The 27,700-nt window shown below is 43.9% G+C and overlaps 2 protein-coding genes and 1 long non-coding RNA gene across 3 annotated transcripts in view; 1 reads left to right on the forward strand and 2 right to left on the reverse strand.

Moving 5' to 3' along the window:
- Window positions 1-480: 480 nt before the first annotated feature.
- The window catches only part of ISM1 (isthmin 1), a 62,338-nt gene continuing 35,118 nt past the window's right edge, over window positions 481-27,700 (forward strand). Inside the window, exon 1 of the mRNA XM_045529287.1 lies at window positions 481-1,118. Within this exon, the coding sequence (XP_045385243.1) occupies window positions 981-1,118 (138 nt within the window). The 5' untranslated portion in view covers window positions 481-980. The remainder of the gene's footprint in view (window positions 1,119-27,700) is intronic.
- LOC123622739 lies at window positions 4,549-12,215 on the reverse strand. The gene is made up of 3 exons (XR_006729627.1): window positions 12,142-12,215; window positions 10,161-10,284; window positions 4,549-5,529 (listed from the first exon to the last, which is right to left on the reverse strand). It is a non-coding gene; the product is annotated as an uncharacterized LOC123622739 (long non-coding RNA).
- Window positions 12,208-27,700, reverse strand: part of TASP1 (taspase 1) — a 278,892-nt gene continuing 263,399 nt past the window's right edge. The window contains exon 15 of the mRNA XM_045529289.1: window positions 12,208-12,250. The gene's annotated coding sequence lies outside the window, so the exon portion shown is untranslated. The remainder of the gene's footprint in view (window positions 12,251-27,700) is intronic.

The raw sequence follows: 27,700 nt of genomic DNA on the forward strand, positions 1-27,700 counted from the left end.
CCTGCTTCAGGCAGGGGTGCACAGTCGCAGACAGACACCTGGCTTGTCCGGCGCCCCCTCGGTTCTCCATCGCCACAACTCCAGCTCCGCTTTGCCAATAAAGCTTTCTAAACTCGCCCCGGCAGCCCCTGCCCACCGCAGCCCCGAGCCTCAGTGCGCACGGGGCTCTGCCCTCGCCCGCCACAGCGACCTCGGCGGCGCGCACTTGGTACAGCCCGGTGGCCGGACGCAGACGCCAGAGGGGTGCCCCGGCCACCTCCAAACAGTAACAACCTCCGCGTGCCCGGGGCCCCCGTCTGGAGCCTGCCCACCCGGGGACCCCGCGTGCGGGCCGGCGCGGCCGGCGGCCCCGAGGCGCGGAGAGGAGTGGAGGTGGCTTGCCGGGTGAGTGGCTCGGGGCGGCGAGGGCGGGGGAGCCAAGCGTGGAGGTAACTCCGGGCCGCAGCTGAAGCCCTCCTCCTCCTCCTCCTCCTCCTCCTCCTCCCCCTCCTCCCCGCGCTCCTCTGGCGGCCGCTCCCGCTCCAGCTGCGGCGCCGCGGCCACATCTGGGGCGCCCATGTGCGCTTGGGGGCCCGGCTGCGCCCGCCCCGCCGCCGACCACGCAGCCCCCTGCCCGCAGGGTGGCCCCCGGCCCGGCCCGGGTCCCGGGCGGCCCCCGGTCCCGGTCCCCGTCCCCGCTGCCGCCGCCGGGCAGCGCCGGGGCTTGCTCCGCGGCCGGCTCGGACACCCCCGGCCCCGCGGTGGCTCCGCCGTGGTGCGGTGGCGGCGGCGGCGGCGGCGGCGGCGGCTCCCGCTCCCCCGGCCCGGCGCGCCCCGCCGCGCCCAGCGCCAGCCCCGCGGGCCCGGGGAGCGGGGCCCCGGCGGGGGCCGAGGCGGGAGCCGCGCCGCCGGGCTCCCGGGCTCCTACTCCTCCTCCCCCGGCGCCACCGCCGCCGCCGCCGCCCGCCGCGCCGGGTCCTAAAGCCGCGCGCCTCAAGAGGATGGTGCGTCTGGCGGCGGAGCTGCTGCTGCTGCTGGCGCTGCTGCTGCTCACGCTGCACATCACCGTGCTGCGCGGCTCGGGCGCCGCCGACGGGGCCGACGGGGCCGCGGGCAACGCCAGCCGAGCCCGGCCGCAGGTGAGTGCGCCGCTGGGCGGGGGCGTGTGCGGCGGCGGGGGCCGGGTGGCGGGGTGCTGCGCGGGCGCCTGACGGCTGCGAGCAGGCGGGTCCCCAGCCCCACCAAAGGGCAACCGTTCTGGCAGCAGCTTGGCCCGGGCGACTTGACTTCGGTAGAGGTGGGGCGGGGGGCGGGTGTGCCTGGAGGCCGGACCAGGCTCGGAGGTCTGCGGGACGCACCCTCCAGATCCGTCCGTCGCAGGCCGGTTACCTGGGGGCTGCGGGAGGCGAGGCTGGGGAGGAGCAGAGAAGTGTGGGGAGTGTGTTTGCTTTGCGGTGCTGCCAGTCTTGGGTTGCCCTTTAGAGGCTGGATAATGCTACTAGAGGCGGGGCAGGGGGACGCAAGGAGACCTTATAGGACAACATCCCTAAAGTATGTTTGGAAGAAAGAACCCTGGTGAGCCTGCCCTTTCAGAAAGCAATGCCAAAGATCAGGACATAATTTCCCAAGGAGAACAGCAGACACCCACTCCTCGCCCACGCTGTTCCTGGGGTCAGGAGGGCCCAGAGGTTAATCACCTGTGGGGATTTGGGCCGGGGTTACTTGTGCTTTTAAACTTGCAAAGCCTTCCCAGGTATCTTCCTCTTTCAAGGTCGCTTTAGGAATGGGTTTCTGTTGATCTATTTCAGCTCCAAGGCAGTGGAGGGGTCGCTACTGGGGAGGGCATAGGGGGCAGTCGGATGCAACGTGAGTTCTGGTTTGTGAATAAAGGGTTGCCCAGGTAGGGATTTCCTGCTGCTCCCTTGGAAAGCGGTTTTCCTTGGGTCTAGGGGTGTGACAACTGTAAACTTGAGACTCCGGTCGAAGTGAGCAGGGATTTTCCCAGGAGGCAGTGGGGATTCTCTGGCTCCTAAAATCTCCTCCTGGAAGCAGCCCCTCTAAAACTCTTTACTCTGCAATGTGGAAATAAGCATTGTTCCCAAAGGACTTCATGGTCCTTTGCCTCTACTAATTCAGTTTTTACATCTTCATGCAATTTGTTTTGAAAAACATACTGTTAAAGAGAGAAGTCACTTAAACACTTCCATAGTTCTTACTATGTGCTACTGTTTTAAGTGCTTGACAGAATTTAACTCATTTAATTTAATCATAACCCTATGAGACACCATGCATTTAATATCCCCCCTTTGCAGATTCGAAAACTGAGGTACAGAGGTTAAGAAACTTGCCAGTGTTCATACATTCCAAACTCTTGATTAATTATACCAAGTTTTGTCTCTGCCAGGGTGTTATAAACTAAAGCAAGGTGATCCCTGAACACAAATAGAAAACCAGAAATGGAAAAGAATACACCCCAAAGCTTAAAGTTCTTTTAAATTGGGGGCATTTTAAAAAATGTCTTAACTCTGTGGGCATCTCTCATCTTCCTTTGTGGGTATAAAGGTACAGTGACACAATGATGGAATTCCTGTGGGGAAATTGAACATGTCGCCATCCTATAGACTGGTACACCCACCGATCTAACACTGTAGGGATAATTCTTAATATCTTCAAGATTTCTGGAGATCATATTTTATACATGATGCTTTCTTTCCTCATGGACTCATGAAAAGTCATAAAAATGATGTTCTGTGGAAAAGTAAATTTGGCAGGTTTCTTTATGAGGTGTTTGCTATCATTAGAATAACCTGGGGTTGGCCTTTTCTGCTTGAACAGTAAGGTAATGAGAGAAGCAGCTTGTGGAAATGGCAACTCTAAAAGGGAAGTGGATTGAATTCTCAAAAGGGGCATTAGCTGAAGAACTGCCCCAAGGGGGCAGAAGAAATGGGGGATTTAGAAAGAGTTATGCTCCTAGAAATGTCCTGCATCCCAGGTAGCTGCTAATCCACCAGCTTCAGCTTATCTTGTAATAGTGCTCAGTTATACTGTCCACGAAACGCACACACTTATTCAAGCAGAATGATGAGTTTAACAGTGTAGTTCATAATTTTACTCTCTTTTGTAATTTGTTATTATAAAAGTTTTATATTCTTCCTGACCCAAGTTATTTCTTTGGCCCTCGGATTCTCCAAAGGCATTACCATTCAAATGAAGAGAGTATGTTCTGCCAAGTGAGGAGGTCTGCAAAACACATTTATTAGTGTGCAGGCCCCAGAAAGTGAATTTGCTAGTAACAGGTGCATTTGAAGACAAAACTTTCGACACTGTGTTCTTTCTTTTTACCAGACATTTTAAACCCAAGTCTTAAACTGCATCTAAAATTGTTGGCCCTGTGATATCCTTAGCTGCTAAAATCCTTCTTCGTAACCAGAAAATTAATCAGTCCTTATACATTATTTTTGTTGCTATCTCACCTTAAAACATTCTAAAATATAAGGTTGGCTTAGTCAGAAATACACAATGGTGAGTTTACTAACCAAAATTATAGTATATTTGGGATCATTTAAAAAGAGACACAGTCTTAAGATTTGGTGGGTTGGACAAATCAAAGGCACCCAATAAAGCAGTAGTAAGAATAACAACAATAATAGCTAAGATTTATTAAGTGCCTTTTATGTGGCAAGTACTATTCTTAGCACTTTACATATATTAACTTTCTTAATCCTCACAAAAATCTCATGAATTAGGCACTATTATTATCCCTGTTCCAAATGGAGAAACTGAGGTTAGGTAACTTGCCCAAAGTTGCACAGCTAGAAGCTTCTTAATTTCTTTTTGTTATTTAATAGTGTAAAAATATTTGAAGCATTCTTTTATTGCAAGTTCTTGGTAAAATCATGCTGGCTACGAAATAGGGAAAGCTTTTTAACAGTTTCACATTTCCAAATTCATCTTAACAGTCTCACTGTGTCAAATATGAACATATATATGCACATACATACATTTTTATATACATACATATACATCTACATAAACATTATATCTAACTTTTTTTGGTTATTTCAGCATACTAGGGTATACGTTTTTGACTCTGTAAATGACTGCCCCTATACTATAGGTATGGCATTACAAGGTGGCAGTAAAATGCTTTGAGCACCCTATCTCTACTGGTTAACTAGCTTACAAAAATAATGATATTAGTCTTTGTACTGTTTTCAATATTTTAAAAACATCTAATAAAAAAGTGTACAGTTGTGTGCAATAGTTGCAAAAAATGCAGGTAAACATGAACTTGCTTTTTGCTTTTACATGAAATCTTATCTTCTCATGGAAATGTTTATCTTATGTTGCTCAGATTAGTTCTTCCATATGTCTTTAATTAATAATAATGAGAAAACAATTGTATATAATTAAAGACATCTAGAAGACAGAATATCCCAAAATATAGAATCCACAGGCAATAATAATAACTGGATCTTCTTTGTTTGAAATTCAAATGATTGACTTTCTACTAAATCGCAGTTAGATTCAGAATCATGAATTTCTACATATTTTAGTAGTAAAGCTAGAACTATTAAGGCAGTGAAATTTAAGCAAGTATCATATAAAACACCAAATTTATTATTTTTACAATAACATTAAAGCAAAACAAAGTCTGAAATGTAATGAAATGTCTTTGTTCTCTATCTCCTAACTGCCATCTTTATGAGCACCTTCCCTCTTTTATTCCTCTACTGCCTTCTATAAAACAGTTAGCTTCTTGTATTCACTGCTTTGGATTCAAGAGTTCATCAGAGCCACTTACAGTAGTAGAAGCAAAAGCATAATTTATTTGTAGTTAATACAAGTAAAGTTACAATGAGCCTGTGAGACAGAAAGCATTTATATACCTATTTCATAGATGAGGAAATTGAGGACTGTAGAGATTTAGGTACTTATCCAAGGCCACATAGTTGTGGTGGCAGGGAACCAGGAATCCACTCAGACTGACTGTAGAGTCCAAGTCCTAGTTCCAATCCATCAACAAGCCTCCTCCATCTTTGAATCAAGTCAACAGACATTGTGTTTCTTGCTTTGTGACTTGCTTGTCCATTTTGTAGTCAGGCTGCTTACTTTTATCAGTAGAATTCTTTATAAATGATAGATAATGATCTCACTTAGCTATTTCTGCAGAACAACCCACCCAAAAATTGATTGGCTTAACATAACCACCATTTTATTTGTTCATGAGTTTGTATATCAGCACTTTGCTCTGGGCTCAGCTGGGTGGTTCTTCTGGTGATTTTAAGATGAAATTATTCATGTAGCTACAACCATCTGTTGGCTTGGCATGGGCCAGGTGGTCCAAGATGACCTCCCTCATGTCCGATGGTTGGTGCTTACTGTCACCTAGATTCCATCTCCATATAATCTCTCATTCTCAAGAAGGCTATCTCACACATCTTTACATGATGGACACACATCTTTACATGGTGGACTCAGAGCAGCAACAGAGTACAAGCAGAAGTTGCAAGGCCTTTTGATGAGCTTGTATATCACTTCAGTTGCATTCTATTAGGCAAACAAATTTAGGTCAGCTTAGATTCTAGGGGAATTTGTTTAGGTGTCTTTTTCCAACCTTCATTTTCAAAATTTCTTTGCTATTTTTATTTAAATATCTCTCTTATTAATAACCTCTAGCTAAATTTTTCCATGCTAGACATCAATGAATTTAACTCATTTATATGTATTGTGATTACTGATAAATTTGAAGATACTTTTTCAATTTATTTCCTATTGTCAAATTTTCAATTTTTTCTATTTTGCGTCCCTCCCACCCCCAACTTATCTCTGTGACCTTTGGCAAGAGAGTTAGCCTCTCCATGTATAGATTTCTTCATCTGTAAAATGAATATATAATAACTATTTCCGAGTGTTATTGTAAGGACTAAAAGATTGAATGCATGCTAAGTGCTTTATCAGAACTTAGTACTTAAACATTTAATAAATATTTAAATATGATTTGTTTTGCTCATTTTTACTTAGGTTTTGAAAGTTATATTTCCATGACTTTTAACATTTTAACAAACATCTGTGAACTCATACTTTCTATCAATGCTAAAGATTAATCAGTATCTATAAACTAACCCCCCCAAAACAAGACATGCTTTTTCTCCATATTGTCTATCTGCTACCTCTAATAGTTTAATCATATTTTCTGAAATGTTAGTGCTAGAATTTTCCTTTTTCTTTGTTTTTTCTTCTTTTTTTTCCTTTTTATTATAAATATCTTAGGAATCAATTCTTAACAGTTTTATTATGCTCCCAATTGTTATTTAGATTTAACTATAAGATTTAGTTATTTCTTTATTTGTGCTGCTTCTTGAATATCATATATTCATCTTTTATTTTTCTGAACTATATTTTCAAAAATTCTTTAAGAAATATTACTTTGAAAACAAATTTTTATCTCCAGTGTTGTGTTTTTAAATGGAATTCACAATAGCATTCACAATAAGGTCAGATGTTTCTCCTTCAATAGAATACTCTTCTGAAATCTAAACTTTGATTCCATGATTCTGATGGAAAAAAATTAAACAGTTATTTGAACTTTTTTTTAACAAAATAGAAAGAGTTTACCCTCTGAGAACCTATATTTTTAAACATATCTTTATTTGGTTCTCATAATTAAATGCTAATTTGGCAGTTAGCTGTGTTCTGTTTCCCCCTGAGAATTTTGAAGATATAATCCAATTTTATTACATCATCTCATGTTTCAGATGAAAAGTCTGATGCCATTTCTTTGTAGGTGATTTTTTTTAACTTGAAGTTTTTAGAGTTTTTCTCTTTACTCTTAATGTTCACAAATTTTATCAGGTTGTGCTATCAGGGCTTTAGTTGTTAGTCATGTTTAGCACATGGTGGACCCTTTCAATCTGAAGCCCCAAGTTTATCTTCACCTTGAGAAAATTTCTTTAGTTATTTTTTTGCTTATTTCTGATATCCCTGTACTCTCCTTCTGGAACTCTTATTAGAGCTTGAAACTAATATTGAGATTCTTAGGTCTATCTTCTTTGTCTCTTAATTTTTCCTCTCATACTTTTATCTGTGTGTTTTTCAAGTGTATTTTAATGTTTTGGCTCAATCTTCCAGCTTTTTCAACCCCAGTGCCTTGTCTAAAGAGTATCTCATAACTGAGCCCTCATAGCAAATGTCAGATTCAGACGCTCTAAAACCCAGGACTGAATATATACCTCTTCTACTCTTTAGTCAGTTTCCTGCCCCCAGTCTTCTCTCCCAACTTCTGTAGCCTCTTCTCTTCTTTTTCCCCTTCCTTTGCCTTCTCCCCTCTCTCCTTTCTCTCTGTCTCTGTACATTGTTAAAAGTTTTTTTAAACAATATATAGTTTACATACAGTAAAATGGATAAATCTTAAGGGTTTTGTTCCATCTTTGACAATTTTATTTGCTTATATAGCCTCCATCAAAATTAGGATATAGAATATGTCCCATCACTCCAGAAAGTCTTCTAGTGCAAATTTATAGGCAATTCATTCCTCCCAGAGATAACCAATGCCCGACTCCCATCACCATAGATTAGTTTTGCCTATTCCAGATCTTCACATAAATGGAATCACACTGTCTGCCATTTTCTGCGTGCCTGGCTTTTCTCACTCAACATAATGTTTTTGAGATTCATTATGTTGAATAGATTTCTCTTTTTTATTGCTGAGTGATATTCCATTATATGACTATTCCACAATTTGTTTATCCATTACCCCTTCAATGGATGTTTGGTTTGTTTCCAGGGCTTTGTATAGTATGAATAAGACCATATTAGTACTCTTGTACCAGCCTTTCTATAGACATTTTTTCATTTCTTGTGAGTAAATATCTAGTAGGAAAGCTGATACAGTCACTGTTCTTGATACTATTGTGAGAATTTTTCTAGGGAAACTCAATTTTTTAGAGATACCTGTTTCATTTTCTCAGCTTAGTGGCGTTTCACTTTCAATTAGTTGGTATTTGTTTCATATCTACCATTTATCTCTCCCTCCTCTATAGGTGGCTCTTCTCTCAGTTTTCCCCTTCCATTGTGAATTGATTTTCCTAGTTCTTCTAGCTTCTCAGTAGAATTTAGAAAGAGAAAAACGGTGAACACAAATGCTTGGCTAGCCACTTTGAACTGAAACACTACAATTTTATTTCTTAATTTTATTTCCCTTTACATAAACCAAAAGGAAGTTCTATTATTTGTGCTGCTCCTTCATTCATTCTCTTCTTCCCATGATCTAAAAGACATTGATCTTTTACGTTGGGGGACATCCTCAGATGTCATGAGAACTATTCATTCAGTTAAGAAGAAATCTCTTTTGGTTTTAAAGCCTCCAAAGGAAATAATCTCAATAGCATCTTCTATATGTCATACAAGTATTTTTTAACAACTCTTAATATCAGAACATCCTTTATGCTACATCTTAATTTAATGTGCACTTTTATTTTTCTTCCCAGTGTTCATGAGTAGGTGGCTGCTCTCTTTTCAAGAAACTTCTCTTGCAGGACTTGAGATTAATATATAATAGCTCCTCTGTCATCTCCAAATTCGATTAATGCTTTCTGTGGTTCTATTATTTCTCATCTTATGAGAACATCTTTTTTTTGCAACTGTTGGCTCAGGATTTTATGATTTGTAAAGAAAAGAATGGCAATGAAGCCCCTTTCTTCGATGACAACTAAGGGTGTCCCTCTGTTTCTATTCATTCCTTGAAAGACAGGAGATAATTTAGGGGATGGGATGGAGGCAACATTGTAATGCCCTGATTATATGCAGTGATTCCAAAGAAACAGGAAGGGAGTATGTTTTTAAAAAAAGAAAATGAAAAAAAAGAAAGATCTCATTTTGCATCTTATTTAAACCTTCTATAATCTCCTTCCGCAAGAACTTCATGAGAAACTGTGAACATAAAATATATAACACTTAATTTGTTTCCTTTTGTGGCTTACAAGTCAAGAGGGTAGTTCAAGTACATTGCTGATAAAAACCATATGCCAGTGCCCAGTGTTCCTCCTGGGACTAAGCACTCGCTGCCCACTGTGGTCACTGACTGGACAATGCACCCTTATAGCTCTTTCTCTTTCCTGCCTTTCTTCCTCTTCCCCCACCAGAGATTTCTGGACTCATCCCTCAAATATTAATAAATTGCTTATTCTTTTTCTCAGGGTCTGCTTCTGGGAAAGCTCAAACTAAATGAAGCAGTACCCAAGCTAGTCTCGGGAATAATGAATACTTCTCTAGGTAGCAACAATATGGGAAGTCTCTGGAAAGGTACAGAGTGACCATGAGGCACCTGCTGCTTATTCTCATTAACAGTGATGAATTCTGTTAGCCTCAGAGAGAAATGTGCTACAGGCAGTGGCAGAATCAGGCCACCCGGTGCCCTCCCAGAGCAATCAGGAAGAGGGGGAATTCCAGAATTTGCAGGGATGGGAAAGGTCAGGCCTAGGAAAAGCCTATAAATTCCTGAGCTTAGAGCTATAACTGGTCCCTTCTCTCCTGGGAAACTGATCCCATGGTCATTTACTATTTTAGGTGGGAGGACGAGTGACAATGGGGAGTCCTCGGAGGTGTGTGGGATTGTCATTTAATGCCTGAAATAGGCAGAGGCCTAGGTGCCTTGATAAATATAGTTTAGCATCAACTCCCCAAGCACAGATCAGCATGTGTCACTGCAAAGTTATTTTTGTAAACCGAGTAGAAGTAAAAACAGTAGGTTAACTACCCCTTCTTCCTGTTGGCCTGACCCAGGCACATTTTAGTAAACCGAGTCATGTTGCACAGAGTGTTCTCTGTGGCTGATATACCTCTGCTAGAGAGCAACCCCCAGCTGTCCTTGGAAGATATGGTACTGTAGTCACATGGAATAGAAGTTTGGGTCCCTGAGCTGCCCGTCTTGTAGTTTTGGGCACCTCAATCCTCAGATATTCAATAGTAGTGACCTGGAAAAAGTCAGGTTGACTTTGAATGTGCCCGGCCAGGCCATGTCCTGCTGGACAACACATATTTTCAAATATAACAATGAATCTGGATGAAGGATGCAGAAAAGCTGGAAATGATGTCGTAGCCCACCCAGGTATTGACTTCCTCCCACAAGCATCCAGAGAGAATATTCGTGCCAATGACCAAGAAACAAATAAAAACCATACCTCGATGCACAGGTATCCCTTGAGGATAGTGATGAGGAGAGGAGAGGAAAAGCATCGGTCATTCTGTTTTAAATTTTTTAAATACCGCTTGATTGAGATGGGATTGACAAACGATAAGCTGTACCTATGGAAAGTGAACAGTTTGACAATATTGACACTTGTGAAGCCAACAGCACAATCAAGATGATGAAATTTCCTTGTGTCCCTCTGTGATCTCCAGCAATTTCCAGGCAACCACTGATCTGCCTTCTCTTACTATAGATTAGTTTTGGATTTCCTGGACTTTTATAGAAGTGGAATCATAAACAACACACAGCATGCTATGGCTTCTTTGCTCATCTCATGGTGATTCATCCTGTTGCTTTGTGCACAGAAAACTTGTTCCTCTTTACTGCCGATGAATATTCTATTGCATGGATATACCACAATATGCTTATCCCCTGGCCCACTGAAGGACATTTAGGTTGTTTCTTATTTAGGAACTATTAAAATAAATATGCCATAATCATTCAGGTGTAAGTCTGTGTGCAAACATATGCTTTCATTTCTCTTGGGTGAATACTTCAGAGTAGAACAATTGGGTCCTATAGCAGTTGCGTGTTTAGCTTATTAAGAAATCGTGGGAATATTTTGAATGCACTCACATAACATGTTCAGGATCTACACTCAGGGACACTCTTGACAAACTTTACAGAATTTGGAAGTTGAATCCAAGGGTGATATTTTCCTGCAGTTACAACATAGGTGTGTGATCTACAGTATAGTATGAGAAACTGAAGGAAGGAGAGAAGATACTTCTCCTTGGAAAGACTTCTCTTTCTTTTCAGAGTTCTCAAAGTGCAAAAGTCTCGTGGGGCTTAATTCCCCAGGTGAAGGCGGTGACAGGGATGGTGGTGTTCACAGTGGGGGATGGGGAATGAACATTAGGTGCTGGGCAAGAGAACAGGTGAGAAAAGTGTCCCAGCAGAAAACTCAGCTTCCTCCGTGCTGCTGCTATCCAATGTCCCTTCATCTTCTTGTCCCCATTCCCTGCCTGACCTCAAATTAAGAAAACCAGAAATAGATTTTGTATCTCCTGCCTTGGGCCTCATTACATTGTGACTTAGAAATCCGGTATGGGTTTTGAGCCCAGAATGAATGGAAGCCAGGTTTATTGCTGGAAACTTTCAGATTCCAGGAAGTAGAAAGAACAGAAATAAAAAAGGGGAGATCCCTTTTAGGGATCACCTTTTAGGTGTTTCTAATTCTTAGCCCAGGAAATGAGTTGACTTCTCTGTGACGAGCAGGCTACCTGCCACACATTTCTCTCATGATAAAAAAAAAAAAAGTACAGAAAGGCAAAGGTGGGCCCAAATGTACAAGGACACTTCAGCCCTTTGCTTGGGTCACACCTGTTAATGTCCCATCAGCCAAAACAAGTCACAATGTTTAACGGTGTCCCCAAAGAGTGGCCCTGAGCTTTGGAGTTTTGACTCCAGTTCTGCTTCTCACCTGTGTGCCCCTGGGCAAAATTCTTACACTTTTCCATGCTTCTGTGTCCCATTCAGTAAATGAGATAATAATAGCTATGTCCCTGGGCATTTATAATGTTGTAAGGCCTGTGTGTGGCACACAGTAATGGTTTAAGTCATGGGTGTTGGAATTAGAGAACTGTGTGACCTTGGGCAAGTCACTTCAACTTTCTGGATTTCATTTTCCTTCGCTAAATCCTAGGGGGTGAGTTCTATTAATTTTTGAACTTCATCTTCCAAACTGGTGGTAGTGGTGGTGGTGATCCCAAAGCTAACATTGAGCACTTATTCTGTGCCAGGCACTGCTGTAAGGACTTTATATGTGTTTACTCCTTTAATTCCCATAATAGTCCAATAAGGATTGTCCCCATTTTGCATCTGAAGAAACCGTGGGAGAGCAATATCAGGAAATTCAGGTTTAACGTCTGATTGTTCTGAGCACCTCGTGTGGAGGGAAACATGTCACAGACCTGACACGGTCCAGGCTGGCTCCACGCAGCTGCCTGCCACTGGGAAGCACATCCTCTGCCTCACGCCAATCAGTGATGCTTCCAAAAAGGCTCTTCTTAGCTTCTTGTCCTAAGTAGGAGAAGGCAAGGAAAGAGCAGGGGCAGCTCAAGAGAGAGACTGGGGAAGCAGCTGGACACCTGGTTGAACAGAATCCCCTCTTCCAACATCCAAGGAGGCAGATGCCTGAGGGATTTCATTTCCAGGGGGACCCAACCATCTAGTAGGGCTGTGTCGTGAAGCTGCTCAGCCCGGCTCTGGGGCCAGAGTCGGGCCAAGGGGAAGGGTGAGGCCCAAAGAGCTCTGCCCCTGAGAAATTAGAGCTGGAAAAGACGTCCGGGTGTCACCCTGAGGGTTGCTCTGCCCACACAAGATTCTGCCCCACCAAATGTTGTTTCTGAGTCAAGACACTCATGTCCATCTCTTTCCACCCTGCTTCTGCGTGGTCGCCCTTTCACTGCTTACAAATCGTGTGCTACATGGTAGGAATGGAACCGTGCCCACAAATATGTTATTCATCACTCGTGGGGCTTTAACAACTTAAGCCTGCAACCACTTTCCCTGATGAATGGGCACCCTTTCCTACCTCCCTTTCCCAGACATAACAAGAGAAACAGGACATGCCTGGGGACAGGAGTTCCACAAGCTCTGTGAGTTGTATATTCTACTTTTTAATTACTGTTGCTGGCCACAAGAATTTCTTCCTTGTGACTAATCAGATTTCCTTTTCCTCAATGTGTCACAAAGTCTATTTCCTCATAGTCTTCTGGGAAACAAGCGGTCAGGGTTTTAAAATGTTTCTTCTACTCAAGAGCAGTATCATATTTTCTTTCTTGGCTATGGCATTACTCTGCTAATATCCAATCAGCTTGTGGGCCACTCTGGTTCCAGATCTTTTTTCCGTTATACTTTCCATGTCCCTGACTGCCCTGTATCCCCAGTGGAGTTTGTCATTTGTTTTGTTACTAAATAGATTGTGTCTCTGATTTGTTGACCACAACCTCTTTAACCCCATCACACTTCAGGTATGTTCTACAATATTCTCCCTCTTCTCCCTTTGCACCCCAAATGTTGATTTGGGACCAGTCTCATTCCAGCTGTTTTAATAGTTTACTCATTTTACAGTGGTTACAGGATTGAGCACTGACTGGGTAGATAGCTAAAATAGAAGGGAAAAATAACTTTTAAAAAAATGTATACCACCAGAATAGCAAAATGAAAAAAACAAAAAACTTGAAGATGAGAATGTAGAGCAACCTAGCAGGAGGGTGAATTGATATAAACATTTTGGAAAACTGTCTTTTCCAAGGTAACCACTGAAATGGAATATATATGTACCACCAACCCAGCAATTCCACCCTGGGTATATACTCAATGGAAATGTATTCATTTATGCACTCAAAGACCTGAAAAAGAATGTTCATAGCGGCACTATTTAAAATAGTCCCAACCTGGAAACGACTCAAATGCCCATCAACAGTAGAAGGGATAATAAGGCAGTAAGTGCACATGCTGGCTACGAACAAGTGACAACTACACACCCCACATACAATTTCATAAATGCAAGGTTGAGTGAAAGAAGCCAGGCACGAAACAGCACTTGCCAGATAATTCTGTTTATATGACGTTCAACCCCAGGAAAAAGGAATCTGTGCTGTTGGAAGAGAGGACACTGGCTACCCTCAGCACAGAGGTAACTAGAAGCGGGAACAAGGGTGCATCCGGGGTGCTGACAATGTGCTGTCTCTGGGTCTGGGTGTTGGTTACACGGGTGTCTTCAGTTTATGAAATCTCAATGGGCTGCAGAATTATCTACGTGCATATTTCTGTATGAATATCATGCTTCAGTTAAAAACACAGTAAAGAATGCAGCAGGCAGGGTAAATAGTGAGAAAGAGACGGCTATTTTTCACTAGGAAAGGTAACCTGCAGCCCTGGGCTCCCTGGTGTGTGCTATCCTGCAGACCGTTGTCCAAATCTTAATGAATGCCGGACTAGTTTTGGTGTTCTGGGGGTGCTCCTCTGCCTCCGGGGCCCAGTGCTATTGTCATGACATCAAAGACCAACTGCTGGCTAAGATACAGTCCATATGAAAAGAGTGACCAGCAAATTTACTGCTTGACTTCATTCTCTTTAAATGGAACTGACCCCGTGGTCCTCTTTCAAAGCTCAATTGTAGACATATATCTTCTTTATAGGACATCGTGTACAATAAAGAGAAGCAATAACTTAAATAAAATTTCAAAAAAGAAAAAAAGAATACCTTTGAGAGTGCTGTGAGGTGGGCATTCCATTTGATAAACATCGCTGTGGTTACATTTGCCCAAACACTCCCAGAAGTCCAGCCATTGGCCTGAGAACCTTCTACTCGACATGGTGACATTTGTGGACTAATCGAGTTATGTTTGTGTGCTCCAACCTTTTCCCTGAGCTCTGTAAGGTCTTGAGAATGTCACTGATGAGAGGCAATCTACTTCAAACCAGAGGACCACCTCACAGAAATCAGGCAAAACAGCAGAGTTCATATCCCGTCACTCATTAACTTATTTGGAGCTGCCCGTCAGTGGAGTAAACACTTATTAAGGTTTGAGGCCAAACTAAACTCCTAGATTACTTATATACAGTTCCCCAGTACCCATGCAGATATTAGTCCACATAATCCCAGCTTGAAAATCTCATGGAGTTTAGCATAGAAAAGAACAGAGTTGTTTTTATGCCTACCACAAAATTTAGAGTTATTAACTTTTCAAGAGGGAAAAAACAGTAAAGTGAAATTATCTATACCATGAAGGATGTCTTTGGCTTAACATGGAGTCTTCCCCAAGTGTTGGAGCAGGAAGCATCTATAATCAAAATGACCAGCCTGCTCAAAATTGAACAATCCTGAAAATCCTTTCCATATATATAATCACTTATTACAGCAGTTCATCTGCCTACAAGGGATAAGAGGTTTCAAAGAGTGGCCAAGTCATCCACTTCCGTTTAATCTATGACTTCTGAAAAGGTTCGGCTCTCCACACTTGGCTGGAAACAGGCTAATTACTGTGTAGATCCTTTCCTTTCTGTTTCCCTCACTGATATGTTCAGGAAGACACAAAATGTGAGACAGCGGAGAGCTCCATGCTGAGATTGGGAGGGAGGCACAACACTCAATTCAGAAGACACTTATGAGCTAAATCTGGGGAAAACTGGAAATATTTGAAGAGGCCTTGGAATCAAAAGGAGAGTGACGCTAAACCTTGAACAGCAGGTGGAAGTCACGAGAGGCAGGCTCTTAGGGGGCATCTGCAGCAGACACAGCTTTTCTGTTCCAGGTTCTCCGGGGGCCTCACTGCCCTGAAGCGCACTCTGGTGTGGTTCCCATGCCCTGCAGTGGTTCTTTCACTGCTTGTTCTCCATAACCCCCAAATGCACGTGAATGTCCTTGGCCTTCAATTTGCTCATCAGTGGGAAAGAGGGAAGAAAAGAAGGGAAGTAGGCTGGTCCAGACTCAGCTAACTCAATACAGAATAATATGGCCCCAAATAAGAGAAGAATTGTGTGCCATGGGGCCAAGAAGAGCAGCATTCCCACCTTCCTCATATGAACAGAGAGGGAAACAAAAAGATGGAATCACAGCTCCAAAGAACTACCCACTAATTACAAGAGGTGGCATTTTTTCTCTGGACCCCTAAATGGTTGCTCCAAGATTGCTCAAACCATTAACTCAATTTACTTTACTTAAAGGCCATCTGTATGTGTCTGTTATTCCTTTGGGTTGGAGTTTTTCATGCCGCTTAGGATGAAGTGTAAATAGAAATGTCATGGAAACCTGTGGTTAGATGGAGCCTGCCAGGTTCAGAGGACCTGTCTGTGGGCTACACAGACTCCCTTTAAAAGAAAAACTCAGCATTCATGAAACCCCTAGTGTTCAGCCTGGGGTGACATCACCGGGCCATCTGTGGGCTCCTCCTTGAGATCTGAGGAAGATTTTACTTGGTTATTTCATCTTAAGGTGGATGCTGGCAGGAGAATTGCTATGGCTGTGCCCACAGAATGTTCTGTCTTAGTCCTAACAATCTAAGGGAAGTGTCTTTTGTGTCACCAGGACACAGGCACATGACAGGTTTCATGTACACAGCGGTCGCTGCAGGTGGCTGCAGGTGCACTCACTGCTCTGCCCACTGGGTTGAAGCGGGGCTTCATCTGTGCTCCAACCTACCACCACCACAATGAGCCGCTCTGCTTAGAAGCAAGTTGCAGACACTCACCAAATCCTAGAATGTTTCTGGCAAGAAAATAAAGCCCCAATGTCTCATATCGTTGATGAAGAATCCAAAACCTGGAGAAATGAGGGGATTTGGCCAAGATCATACCTCTCATTCATTATGGAGCCAGTACCAGAATCCAGGCTGACTGAATCCCAGGCAAGTTTCCTCTCATGAAGCCTCATAACCCACCCCCCAATTCCTGAACATCTTTAAGAGTTTTTATGGCCCTACTTAGCTAAAGAGAATTGGAGCAAATGTACATCTAAAGTACCTGGATTCTGTGGTACTACGGTTGCTGTTAGGTTGTTACAGGAGCTGAAAGGTAATTAAATGAGAATTATGTCTCTTTTATTTACAGACAACGAGATTACAGTCAGGTAAATGAAAGAATGCCATGGAAGTATAGAGCATTGCCCAACCACAGAGTTGGCATTGCATGATTCCATTCATTCATTCAGCACTTACATATCGAGTGGCTATTATGAGCAGACATTGCGGTAGACATTGGAGATTTAGTTGAGCACAAACTTATGTTCTAGAAGGGGAGACAGTGAATTCATAAAAAATAAATTATTATCGATTGTGATAGGTTCTTAGCAGGACATAAACAGGGAGGAAAGATAGGGAATAACTGGGGGTACCTAATAAAAGAGGGTGGCCAAGGAGGGACTTGCTGGAAAAGTAACACTCGAGTCCTGAGCTGGGGGACAGAAGGACCAGTCTGCAAAGAACTAGGGGAGAGCAGGTCAGGCAGGTGGAATCATAAGCACTGAAGCGAAAGGGCTTTGGGTTGAGTAAGGGATAGAAAGCAGTATGTAAAAGAGAAAGTGGTGCTTGAACTTGTAGAAAAATGTAGTGACCTTGTAGTACGACTGTACTGGGATTGGTGAGGAAGGAGCCATTGAAGACATTTTGAATGATGGCTCTCTCTGATTTGTGGAGAATGGGAGGTAAGGACACAGATATTTGAGAAAGTTTCATAATCATCCAGGCAGGTGATGATGGGATGCAGACCAGGGTGGGGAGGAGCGTATGGGTGCAAGACACAGATCGGAGACAGAGCCAACAGAATGTGCTGATGGATCAGATTTCAGAGTGAAGAAGTGAGAAGTCAAAGATGGGTTCCAGTTTTATGAGGGTCGGGTACATGTCAGTGGATTTGTATTGGACATGTGGAATATGAGATGCCTACTAGACATCTAAGTGAAGACAATGAGCAGAGAAGTGGCCAAATGGACAAGGAGCTGAGACTGAGGTGTCGTGACCAACCAAAGTGGTAGGAGGAGAACCGAGAGTGGTAGTGTCAGAGAAACCGAGGGAGAAGAGTGCCTTAAGGGGAGAGGACCTCTATGGAATGCTGCTGTGAGAGCAAAGAAGATGACAGAGAAGTGCCCGTTCAAGTGGGCAATGCAGTGGTGGCTGGTGGCCTTAACGAGAGCAGTTACAGAGGCATTGTAGGAACGGATGCCAGTGTAGGAACAGATTCCCCTTCACTGGTGCCAAAACCCAAGGAGGAAATGAAGCATGCCCAGATTTCAAGTTATAGTCAACACATTTAAGCATCTATTTGCACTGTGAATATTTATCCATTTACTAATAAGCAAAACAGTTTGGGTAGGAGCTGTTGCAACCCATTTGATGTGGAATACAGGACTTAAAGGTTTACAGTATTTCTGCAGTTATATTGGCAGGTACTGTTTCCCTGAAATAGTTAGATATTTGAAAGGAAGATGGTGGACTAATTCCTCAATTATCCAGATAATACATTTGCTTTACTGGAATGGGAATGGGCCTCAATGCTCATGGTATTTGCAGAAGGGAGTGCTCGTCCATTAACACAGGTGCAAGCCAGGCATCGCTGATTCATCTGCAAGTCAGAGAGAGAGCAGCCCACTCGCCAGTTTAGAAAACCAGTGCTTAGGAACAAACCCAAACTTGCTATCTTCTCTTTCGCTCACAGACAGGCAACGTAAACCCAGGCAGAGAGAAAATTTGCCTCAATCTTGGATTAAATGCAGAGGTCTGCTTGGACTTTCAAAGGTTGAATTAAAAGTCTACAAGAGCAGGAGACTTTCAGAACAGCTCATCTCTGGCTGGTTTGTATGTGGGTGGGGGCAAGGGGCAGGGGGAAATCTCTCACCACTAAGATGACCACGGTTTGCACAGAGGTGTCAGCTGAAATACAGAGGATCTACTTACCATCACTGTGGAAGATGTATGAAAAAACCCAGCCTAAGCTACTGAAAATAGACTGTGGGTACTTATTTGGACATTACATGTCCTAATGTCCTACAAGTTATTTTGTCATTTGTTTTTTTGCACAGCAAGATGACTGGCAAAAATAATTTAATTGCAAGCAATCACATTGCATACAAAAACATATTAAAAAGGTTTAGCATGAAGGCTTATTCCACAGTTTACAGGCATGGTATTAGCTTTGCCATATACCTTCCTAATTCAAACACAAATGAAGAGATTATAGGGTTTCTTTAAAACCCTTGGCCAAGTTTTTTGTTAACCATCATTCAGGTATTTGGGTGTCATTAATGCATTTGTGGGATGACCTGTTTTCTATCAAAAAGATATTTCTTCTATTTCATTCCCCTATAAAACAAACTACCAATGCAAAATGAAAAGCTAGCAAGATGTGTAAACAGGAAAGGTGTATTTCACCTAAGTGTCAGATTCAGAAGCATCTGCCTGGCCTGGTGTACGTGGCATTAATTTCCTGCTGGTTTTCTATTGGAATGCACCCCTGAGTCATTTGAAATTGGACATTGAGTCATGTTTCTTTAATCAACTCTAGAAAACAGTGAAAGAAAGGAGTGGTAGCGAGGTTTACTTTTATGAAAAGTTTCTAAAATCAACAAAGCCTTGGAAAAAAATTATGTACAACATGGGGCCATGAATCTGGGATTTTAATCTCAAAAAAAAAAAAAGCATGTGTTCCCTGCCATCCCATGTCAGTATAATGTCTTCCTCCCTGTATTAGTTATCTCTTGCTGTGTAAATTACCCCATACTTTAGCAGGTTAAAAGAATACACATGTATTGTCTCAGAATCTCTATGGGTCAGGAATTCAGACACAACTTACCTGGGTGCCTCTGGCCCATGGTCTCTCACAGGCTACAGTTAAGATATCAAACAGGGCCTCAGTCATCTCCAGGAGTGGCTGGAGGAGGGCCGGCTTCCACCCTCACGCACTTGGTTACTGACAGGACTCAGTTTCTCATGGGCTTTGGCCAGAGGGAGCCCTCTGTTCCTTGCCATGTGGGCCTCTCCAGAGAGCAGCTCACAGGATGACAACCAGGTTTATCAGAGGAAGGAAGTGAATAGAGCCAAAAAGAGGGAGTGTGAGCAAGAAAATCCAGTCTTTTGTGATCTGATCTTGGTGACATCCCATCACTGTTGCCATCTTTCATTTGTTAGAAGCAAGTGGCTTGCTCTATCCCACACTCAAAGGGAGGGGACTGCGCAGGCTGCATGTTCCAGGAGACTGTATCATTGGGGACCATTTCGGAAGCTGCCTGCCTTACTCCCCTCCACGCACACCTACCTGCCCTGTCCTGTCTGCCCCGATAGTGACTGCTCCTCTGCACCCTCTGGTGTGTTTCCCTGGGCCATTACTTCTCCAGATTTCCTAAATTTCTCTTCTAGTTTCTCTCCTCTCACGTCAATTCAAAATAATACTTCGTTTCGTCTTCTAAATTGTGACGCTCTCCTGCTCAGGTGGTTCCAATGGTTTCCCATTCCTGGCCTCAAAACAAGTACTGAGGAACGCCGGGATTCGTCAGCCTTTCCTGCCCTTTGCTTTATGGGCTGCATTTGCAGCCAGACTGGACTCTCACTATTCCTGTACCCCACACTCGGGTTCCTTTGCCTCTCCGTTAGTGCCTGCCGTGCCCTTAGCTAACAATGCCTTCCTCCCTCTCTCCAGCTGCAAAAATTCTGGAAAAACCACAAAAGCTTCTCTGTGAACTGCCAAGGTAGAAATGGGCTCATTTCTGAACGCTCATAGCATTGTGCATCCATTGAGTGATTACTGCCTTCTTCCTCCTCTGTAACCATCCGTGGGTCTGAAACATCCCGACTCCCCACCCTGCCCGCCGGAACGGAGGAAGGGTCTGAGAGCAGGGATGGTGGCTTTCTCCTCTTTTACGGCCCAGGGCAGGTAGGGGAGCCCCTTACCTGGGGCAAGCGTTCAGTAAGGTCTGGAAGGTCCGGGAGTGTTGTGCTTCCCCAAATTCCTCCACCACATTTAGGAAGACAGGGCAGATGCTGTTATTTTCATTTTATAGATGAGACAGCCGAGGCCCAGAAAGCTTACCCACTTGCCTGAGACGGATGGTGGCAAAGCCATGGTTAAATTCCCAAGTCATGAGATCTCGCCCAATCCCCCGACACTCTGCCTATGAGACGGAAGTGACTGATTTGGGGTTCTGCATATGTTTTTTTCCTTTCAAATGTAAAACCACCTAAATTGACCTGATTTTTAATAGAACAATTTAGAGTTACTTGACAACCCCTGCCTTGTAATAAGCGTCCTTCTCTTTGATGTCTTTTTAAAAAACTATTCCAGGGGAGAGGGAGTGGGACAGGGATTTTTTTTTAAAAAAAGAAGAGCTTCAGAGGCAGGAAGAGGACCTGGGTCTGCAATTTCTTGTTCTTCTGTGAATTAACCTTTTCAACTTATCAAAAACACAGCATCAGGAAGCATCGTGTTTTTAAGTATCGGCATGTCCCTTCCTGTCCCCTGATTCACTTCTGATTGTGTGATGAAGTGATCGTGCAGCTTGTAGCCTGTACGGGTCAAAAGGGTTCTAATGACCCAGGACTTCTTTGCCAAAGCTGCGGCTGCAACCACAGCATTCCTGTCGGCAAAGTGGTGTGGGCATGTGCATGTGCGTGTGTATTCGTGTGTGTGTGTGTGTGTGTGTGTGTGTGTGTGTGTGTGTGTGTTTAGGTAGGAGTAGCCACTTAAAAGGGAGACTCAGGTGCAAGGGATAATTATTTCTCAAAACCCACCATCCAGACCTCTGTAGACAATATTCTGAATTCAGAATTGCTTTCAGCCAAGTCGTGTTTGCACCTGGGAACTGTGAGAAGTATTGAAAGCTTCATAAAGGGGCTGAAACCTGACCACGTCAGGAAGTGACTTACAGCCCCGGAGGCTCAGATGTATTGACATAAGGTAGTGAAATAGGAAAGAATTATGGTTTTCAAAAAGAAGTCGGATCTTGGTTTCTCTTTTATCTCAGTATGATGTGTGTGTCCTAGAACAAAATCCTCTAACCACAGTGCAAAAGTGACATTCATGCACCAGGAGTGTCTGAATCCCTTGCTTTTGTGGGTTTGTTACAGAGGAAAGTCAGAATTTCCTGTATGACTTGTTCATCGCGTGTCAGTATTGTGGTTTCCAAATGCTGCGTGATCCTGACTTTCCAAGTTCCAGGTGGGCTACGTGGGTGATGGCGGCAGGCATAAGCACAGAAGGAACTAGCTAGAGCCAGTGCGTTACTTGGAGACTAGGGCTGTGACTGCCCGATTCATATTACTACGTTTCTTTGTGCACAAATTTTCAGAAATCATTATTCTCCAGTATTTCGTCACTTGGTTCTCCTTTATGAACATTTCTTGTTCCTCCACTTGAATTAGGGATCTGATGTCCAATAGTACGTGATTATCCAAAAAGCTGACCATGAGCTGCATTGCTGGCAGGGGAACTGTCCTGGAGGAGCCATGATCACTGGGAAACTTGATATAATTTTGAAAAGTTGGTGGACCATTCACCTTAGCAGCCCCACTCCATATGAAAAGTATTTTCTGAATGCAATGTTTTGCCGGACATACCGCTTCAGCGTCAATCTCAGGAGGATCTTGGGTTTAGCAAAAGCAACCTTCATCATTTCCCCGCAGGTGACTTCACAATAAATGAGACTATTGAACCTCACCTTTTGAGCCAGGTCCCACAACACTCATTTCTCTCATTGTTCTTCTCATGTGCCCCTGGGTGAACCAGGCCAATTTTTTTTTCCCCTCTCAGTTAACTTCTTTCCCTTTCCTTCACCCCAAACCAGTGTTAGAGTGATAGCTTGAAATATCCTGAACGGGTGGCATATGATGACTTTAGATGCCAGTCCCTTGATCCCACCAGATGTTTTCCTGTTCTGCTTGACTGGCTGTGGAGGGGTGAAAAGCCAGTGGAATAAATGTCTGCAAAACCTAGCACTTGCCTTGAATTAACATGAAGATGCAAATGGAAAACAAGGTAAAAGTATATGACGTAAGAGAGTTGATGAACATGAAAATACTAGTAGAAAGAGCTGTTATTTCTTAAGCTACTTTTAAAGAAGGAAAAACACTGTTTTGTGTTTGGGTAGGATTAGCTAAACATCATTGGCCAACTTCTGGCCCCAAGTACGTGTGGTCAGCCCAGGAGCCTTGAAAAGAATCTGCCTTTGCCTTTATCCAAATATTAGTCATTGCTGGGTGGAATTTTTTAGGATGATTCTTCAAAAGATAAATAAAATAAGGTCAAAAAGACCTGGAAGAAATGCCAAATCTCACAAGGATCAGGGTCCCTAATGAGCTACTCTTTTACCACGGAGAGGTACCGAAAACAGGAGCCAGTGAGGGTCAGCCACCAGCCCGCCCACTTCACAGATGGACCAGCCCAGGCCCAGCACCTCCTGCCTCCCGCCCCTGGTCTGTGCAGTGGACTGCTGCTGCCAGACATGAAGCCAGGCTGGGCCAGCCTGAACCTCTCCATGTCCCGGGTGGACGGACGCAACGGGACCACACGGAGTCCATTCTTCTCCAGCAAAGTAGTGATGTGTTCCAGGCAAAAACCCAATCAGGGATGTTTTGGCCCAAAGGAAACATTTACAACCAAATTATACACCTCAGAAAATAAATGAGCTTTCGTTTTGGAAGGAAACCCTGCCAGGCTCTTTATTATTTGCACCACAATCATAAAGTTGGTTTTAATCTCTGTAGTGGAATGCCGCTGAGTTGGCCAACTGGCAGGCTCTGGTGGTTGGAGTGGGGACCACTTCACCCTTCAGAATACACAATGGGAAGCAAAGGGAAGTACTTCTCCTGAATCATTTCTCAGGATCCATCAGGGTTTTCTTTGTTTTTCATGGTTTTTTTTTTCCTGGCATGTTCATTGCAACTTCAAAGCAAACTCCTTTTTTCATTCTCTTTTCCTTTATTCTCATTTTCAAAAATTCCTGGGGCCTTCCAGAAAAAGGCTTAATGTAATATTTCCTTTCAAAATTGATGAAAATCCAGGAGTAGGCCCAAGAAAATCTATAATGGATTTTCATTGATTGCTTGAAGGGGAATTGGATGTAAAGGTTCCCAGAGAACAGAGGGGAAGGGCTCTCAAGCACATTCTATTTTTCTCCCTTAACAAAGAAACCTGGAGGTTTAAACCTGCTGGGATTCATGCCTTGTAGATAGGGCAGCCAGGAGGCTTAGGGTTTCCGGGGTGGCCTGGGTTTCAAATATTTCATACCATGATCAGATTAGGTGTTGGGTACTGTGTCTAGTTATAGGGTTTGGAGTAGAGAGGTCCCTTCCAGCTTTCAAGGATGTGACGAGGTATTTCCAGTTAGGAAACCTACTCGATAGGGCTCAGAATAGCTTAAGCTTGCAGAGAATTTCACGTGTGCTGGAGATGTGAGGATGAAACCCTTGTGGGCATGTGGAGTTTTAGAAAGCAGATCAGGAAAGGGGTGAGCAATGGACAAGGCTTCGGTGTTCACTGATTGGGTAAATCATGGCAACACAGTGAAGAACCCTAAGTGGTTTCCAAGCCTTGCTGCACATTGGAGGCCCCTGGGGATCTTTTAAAAGTACTGGTGCCTGGATCCCACCCCAAACACCCTGCCTGATTTAAACAGTTTGGGGTATGACCAAGGCCTCAGGGTGGACAGCAAAGTTTGGGAACCCCTGCAGTGGGCAGTACGTTCCACTAGGGTAAGGACTGTGTCCATCTTTCTCCCCACTGTATTGTCAGCCTTTGGGACAGAGTCATTTGGCTGTCAGATATTATATATTCAATGAGTAAATGTCTTGCAGTTCATCTGCCTACAAACCATCAAGACGAATCCCAGCTAATTTGGTGATTTCAACCTTTAAATATTTCTGGTGGTATAGGATGGAGTGTGGCTTAAGTTCTAGGTCTTCCTTGCCCTCATCTATTTTACCCTTTGTTCCCCCTACTTAATCATCCTGAGAATGATTCTATAACCTCTTCAGAGACCACCTTTAGTATTTTTTTTTTTTTTTTTTTTGAGACAGAGTCTCACTCTGTTGCCCGGGCTAGAGTGAGTGCTGTGGCGTCAGCCTAGCTCACAGCAACCTCAAACTCCTGGGCTTAAGTGATCCTCCTGCCTCAGCCTCCCGAGTAGCTGGGACTACAGGCATGCGCCACCATGCCCAGCTAATTTTTTCTATATATATTTTTTAGTTGTCCAGATAGTTTTTATCTCTATTCTTAGTAGAGACGGGGTCTTGCTCAGGCTGGTCTCGAACTCCTGACCTCGAGCGATCCACCCGCCTCGGCCTCCCAGAGGACTAGGATTACAGGCGTGAGCCACCGAGCCCGGCCTGGAGACCACCTTTAGTATTCATGACCTGGCAATTTTATATCTTATGACCACCGATTGGTTTGTTTTTTCCTTCAATCAGGAATTTGTACCTGCTCCTTGGGTTTCCTTGTCTGTCCCTATAATACTTTAATTATCCAGATGTCAACCCAGTAATTTTTTTTCCCAGCAAAACCCCGGGGGTGCCTTTCACCCAGTAGTTGAGTGGGAAGCACTTGTCCTCTCATTCTGACGTCGGAGGTTTCCACGTCCCTGCCTCCAGCCCATCTCACCCGCCTCCCGCAGACACCGAATCCTGGCAGTGGATAAGTCAGCTTTTATTGTAATAATGTTTATGGAGACTGTCAGTTCTTAACCTTCAAGCTGAACCATGCTGTTTGTATTTTTCCAAGTGATGGAGAGTGTGAAGGACTAATGAAAATGGAGCGTGAAGAGATCAAACACGCGTCGTGGAATCTTTGTTCAAGACCTGGAACGGGAGAAATTCCACTTTGGTGGGGGGTGGGGGGCAGAATTCCAGAGAAAAGGATCCTCTGTTTGTCGGGCTCAAGGCCTGAGATCATGACCTGGCATGAGAGAGAGGGAGGCTCACGCAGTGAGGAGTCTGGCGTGGGATGCAGGAGGCAGGGATCATAAGACTTTCTCTTTTGAAAAGCTAGAAACATATTTCCTTTGGTCAGAGAGCAAGCCAATCCACTTGCAACAAACTCTATCTTCTGACCTTCTCAAGCCTGCTTTCAAAAGTCAGGATTTTGAAAGAAGCCATTCATAAGTTTGTATTACATGCCACGTTGGAGAACATTTTGCTTACTGTGTGACTTTTCTGTATATCACTGGGGCAGGGTGAGCCCTTAGAGCTTGGAGTCGGGCTCTGAGTAACTAAATACCCAGGACTTTGGTTAAAAATGGGTTTGGCTGTATCTAAAAGGACAATCTTTATATCTGCAGACTTGGGGAGTAAGTGGGAGAGTCCAAGCTAAAGCGAGCGATTGGTATTTTCACAGGGTGAGATTTAAATTTGCTGGAGGAAAGTGAAGCTCTTTGCTCCATGAGCCTTTCCAGTTGGGGGATGTGTGATTTGTCTGAAAAGAGCATTTTCTTGGGTTGGATTCTTGGCAGCAGTTGGCCCGTCTATGGCGTCTTCCTTCAGACAGATGGGTATGAATGGATCTATTAGGCTTCTGTTTTCTGGAAGATATCCTTGGAAGAATGACGAGCAAGTGCACAAAGGAGTTGGTGAATGAATGCTGCTCGAGGATTTATTTTTTCCCTCTGGAGTAGGGAACATTTGGCTTTGATGGTGGCTGCTGTGTATATGCTAGGAACAAATAAATTTCCCTTCTTCAATTTCGTACGTGAATCATTGCTTTAATCTCCTGGAAAACTACAAGTTAGATGTTGAATAGTCTGAGATTCATCGTTGCTGATGGGTTTGTCAAGGGGAAGGTCTGGGGGCATCAGGCAGCTTTTAGGTTTAAACAGGAGCCATCTTCAAACCATGGAGATAGCAACTTGGCATTTGGGAGACCTGCAGGAAACCATTTTTCTCCAACTCTGTCCTCTGTCTCCCACCTTCTTTCTTCCCACTTCTCTCATATACTGATGGATAATTTCTCGTCTCTCTTAGGCCTACCTGGGGCCCCTCTCAGGTCTTGCTTAATCTTCTGCCAGACCTCTGAGCTAGAAAAGTTTATCTGATCCCATAGCCAAGCTGTACCCAAGCTTGTCTTTCCCCAGGGACCTGTGTGGCTTAATTAGAGACAGAGACACAGTGAGGGAGAAATCAGTTAGAGGCCTTTTGCTGCCCCATTTGGGGTACTTGCTATCCAAGCAAACATGGCAAGGCTAGAATATATTAACACGGGCAGGAGGAGGTGGAGCAGACAGCAAGCCAAGTCTTGCAGTTTACCCTCCATCTCTGGGGGGTTTTGTTGATCTCTAATGTCGTTTGACCCAGCAGGCAGCCTCCTTCGCCCAGGAACCCAGGGGTAGAGGAGCTCTGTTCTTCCCCTCACGGGATTCTTCTCATAGGGGCATCCCGAGGAGGGGGTGATTGCTCAGAGGGTCTTCCCAGGCTGGACTGGATGCCTTACAGCTCATTTGCTGTGTATCTGATTACGTGTCCCCAGTGCAGAAGTACACAGACTCTGTGAGAGCCCTTCATCTCCTGACATTTCTCTTTGACCCTGGGAATGATGGCTCCTTAACTTCTACTCGGCCACCTGTTCCTCATCTCCTCCTGGCTGGAGCAGAGGTTCTCAGGTGTGAGCCTGCGGCAGAACCACCAGGAGAGCTTGTTCAAACACCGGCTGCTGGGCCCCACCCCAGAGACTCCGATGCCACAGGGTGGGGGCTCGAGAATCAGCATTTCTAACACATTTCCAGACAATGCTGATGCTGCCAGTCTGGGGACCAGACTGTTTTCACAGTGGAGAACAACCGTTTTAAAGTGATGAGTCAGCATGATTATCAGCTTTTCTGTGAACTTGTTATAGGAAACAATGGGGTGTTCAGATATCTTATTAATAAAATTTAAAATTATGGCAAAAAGTAAAATAAAATACACACATCCATATTTTTATTAATATATAAATATATGTGTATACTTACAGGACATGTAAAGACATACTTATATATTTGTATATGTTAATGCATAT

This window comes from Lemur catta, chromosome 17, assembly GCF_020740605.2.
Source record: "Lemur catta isolate mLemCat1 chromosome 17, mLemCat1.pri, whole genome shotgun sequence".
NCBI lineage: Eukaryota > Metazoa > Chordata > Mammalia > Primates > Lemuridae > Lemur > Lemur catta.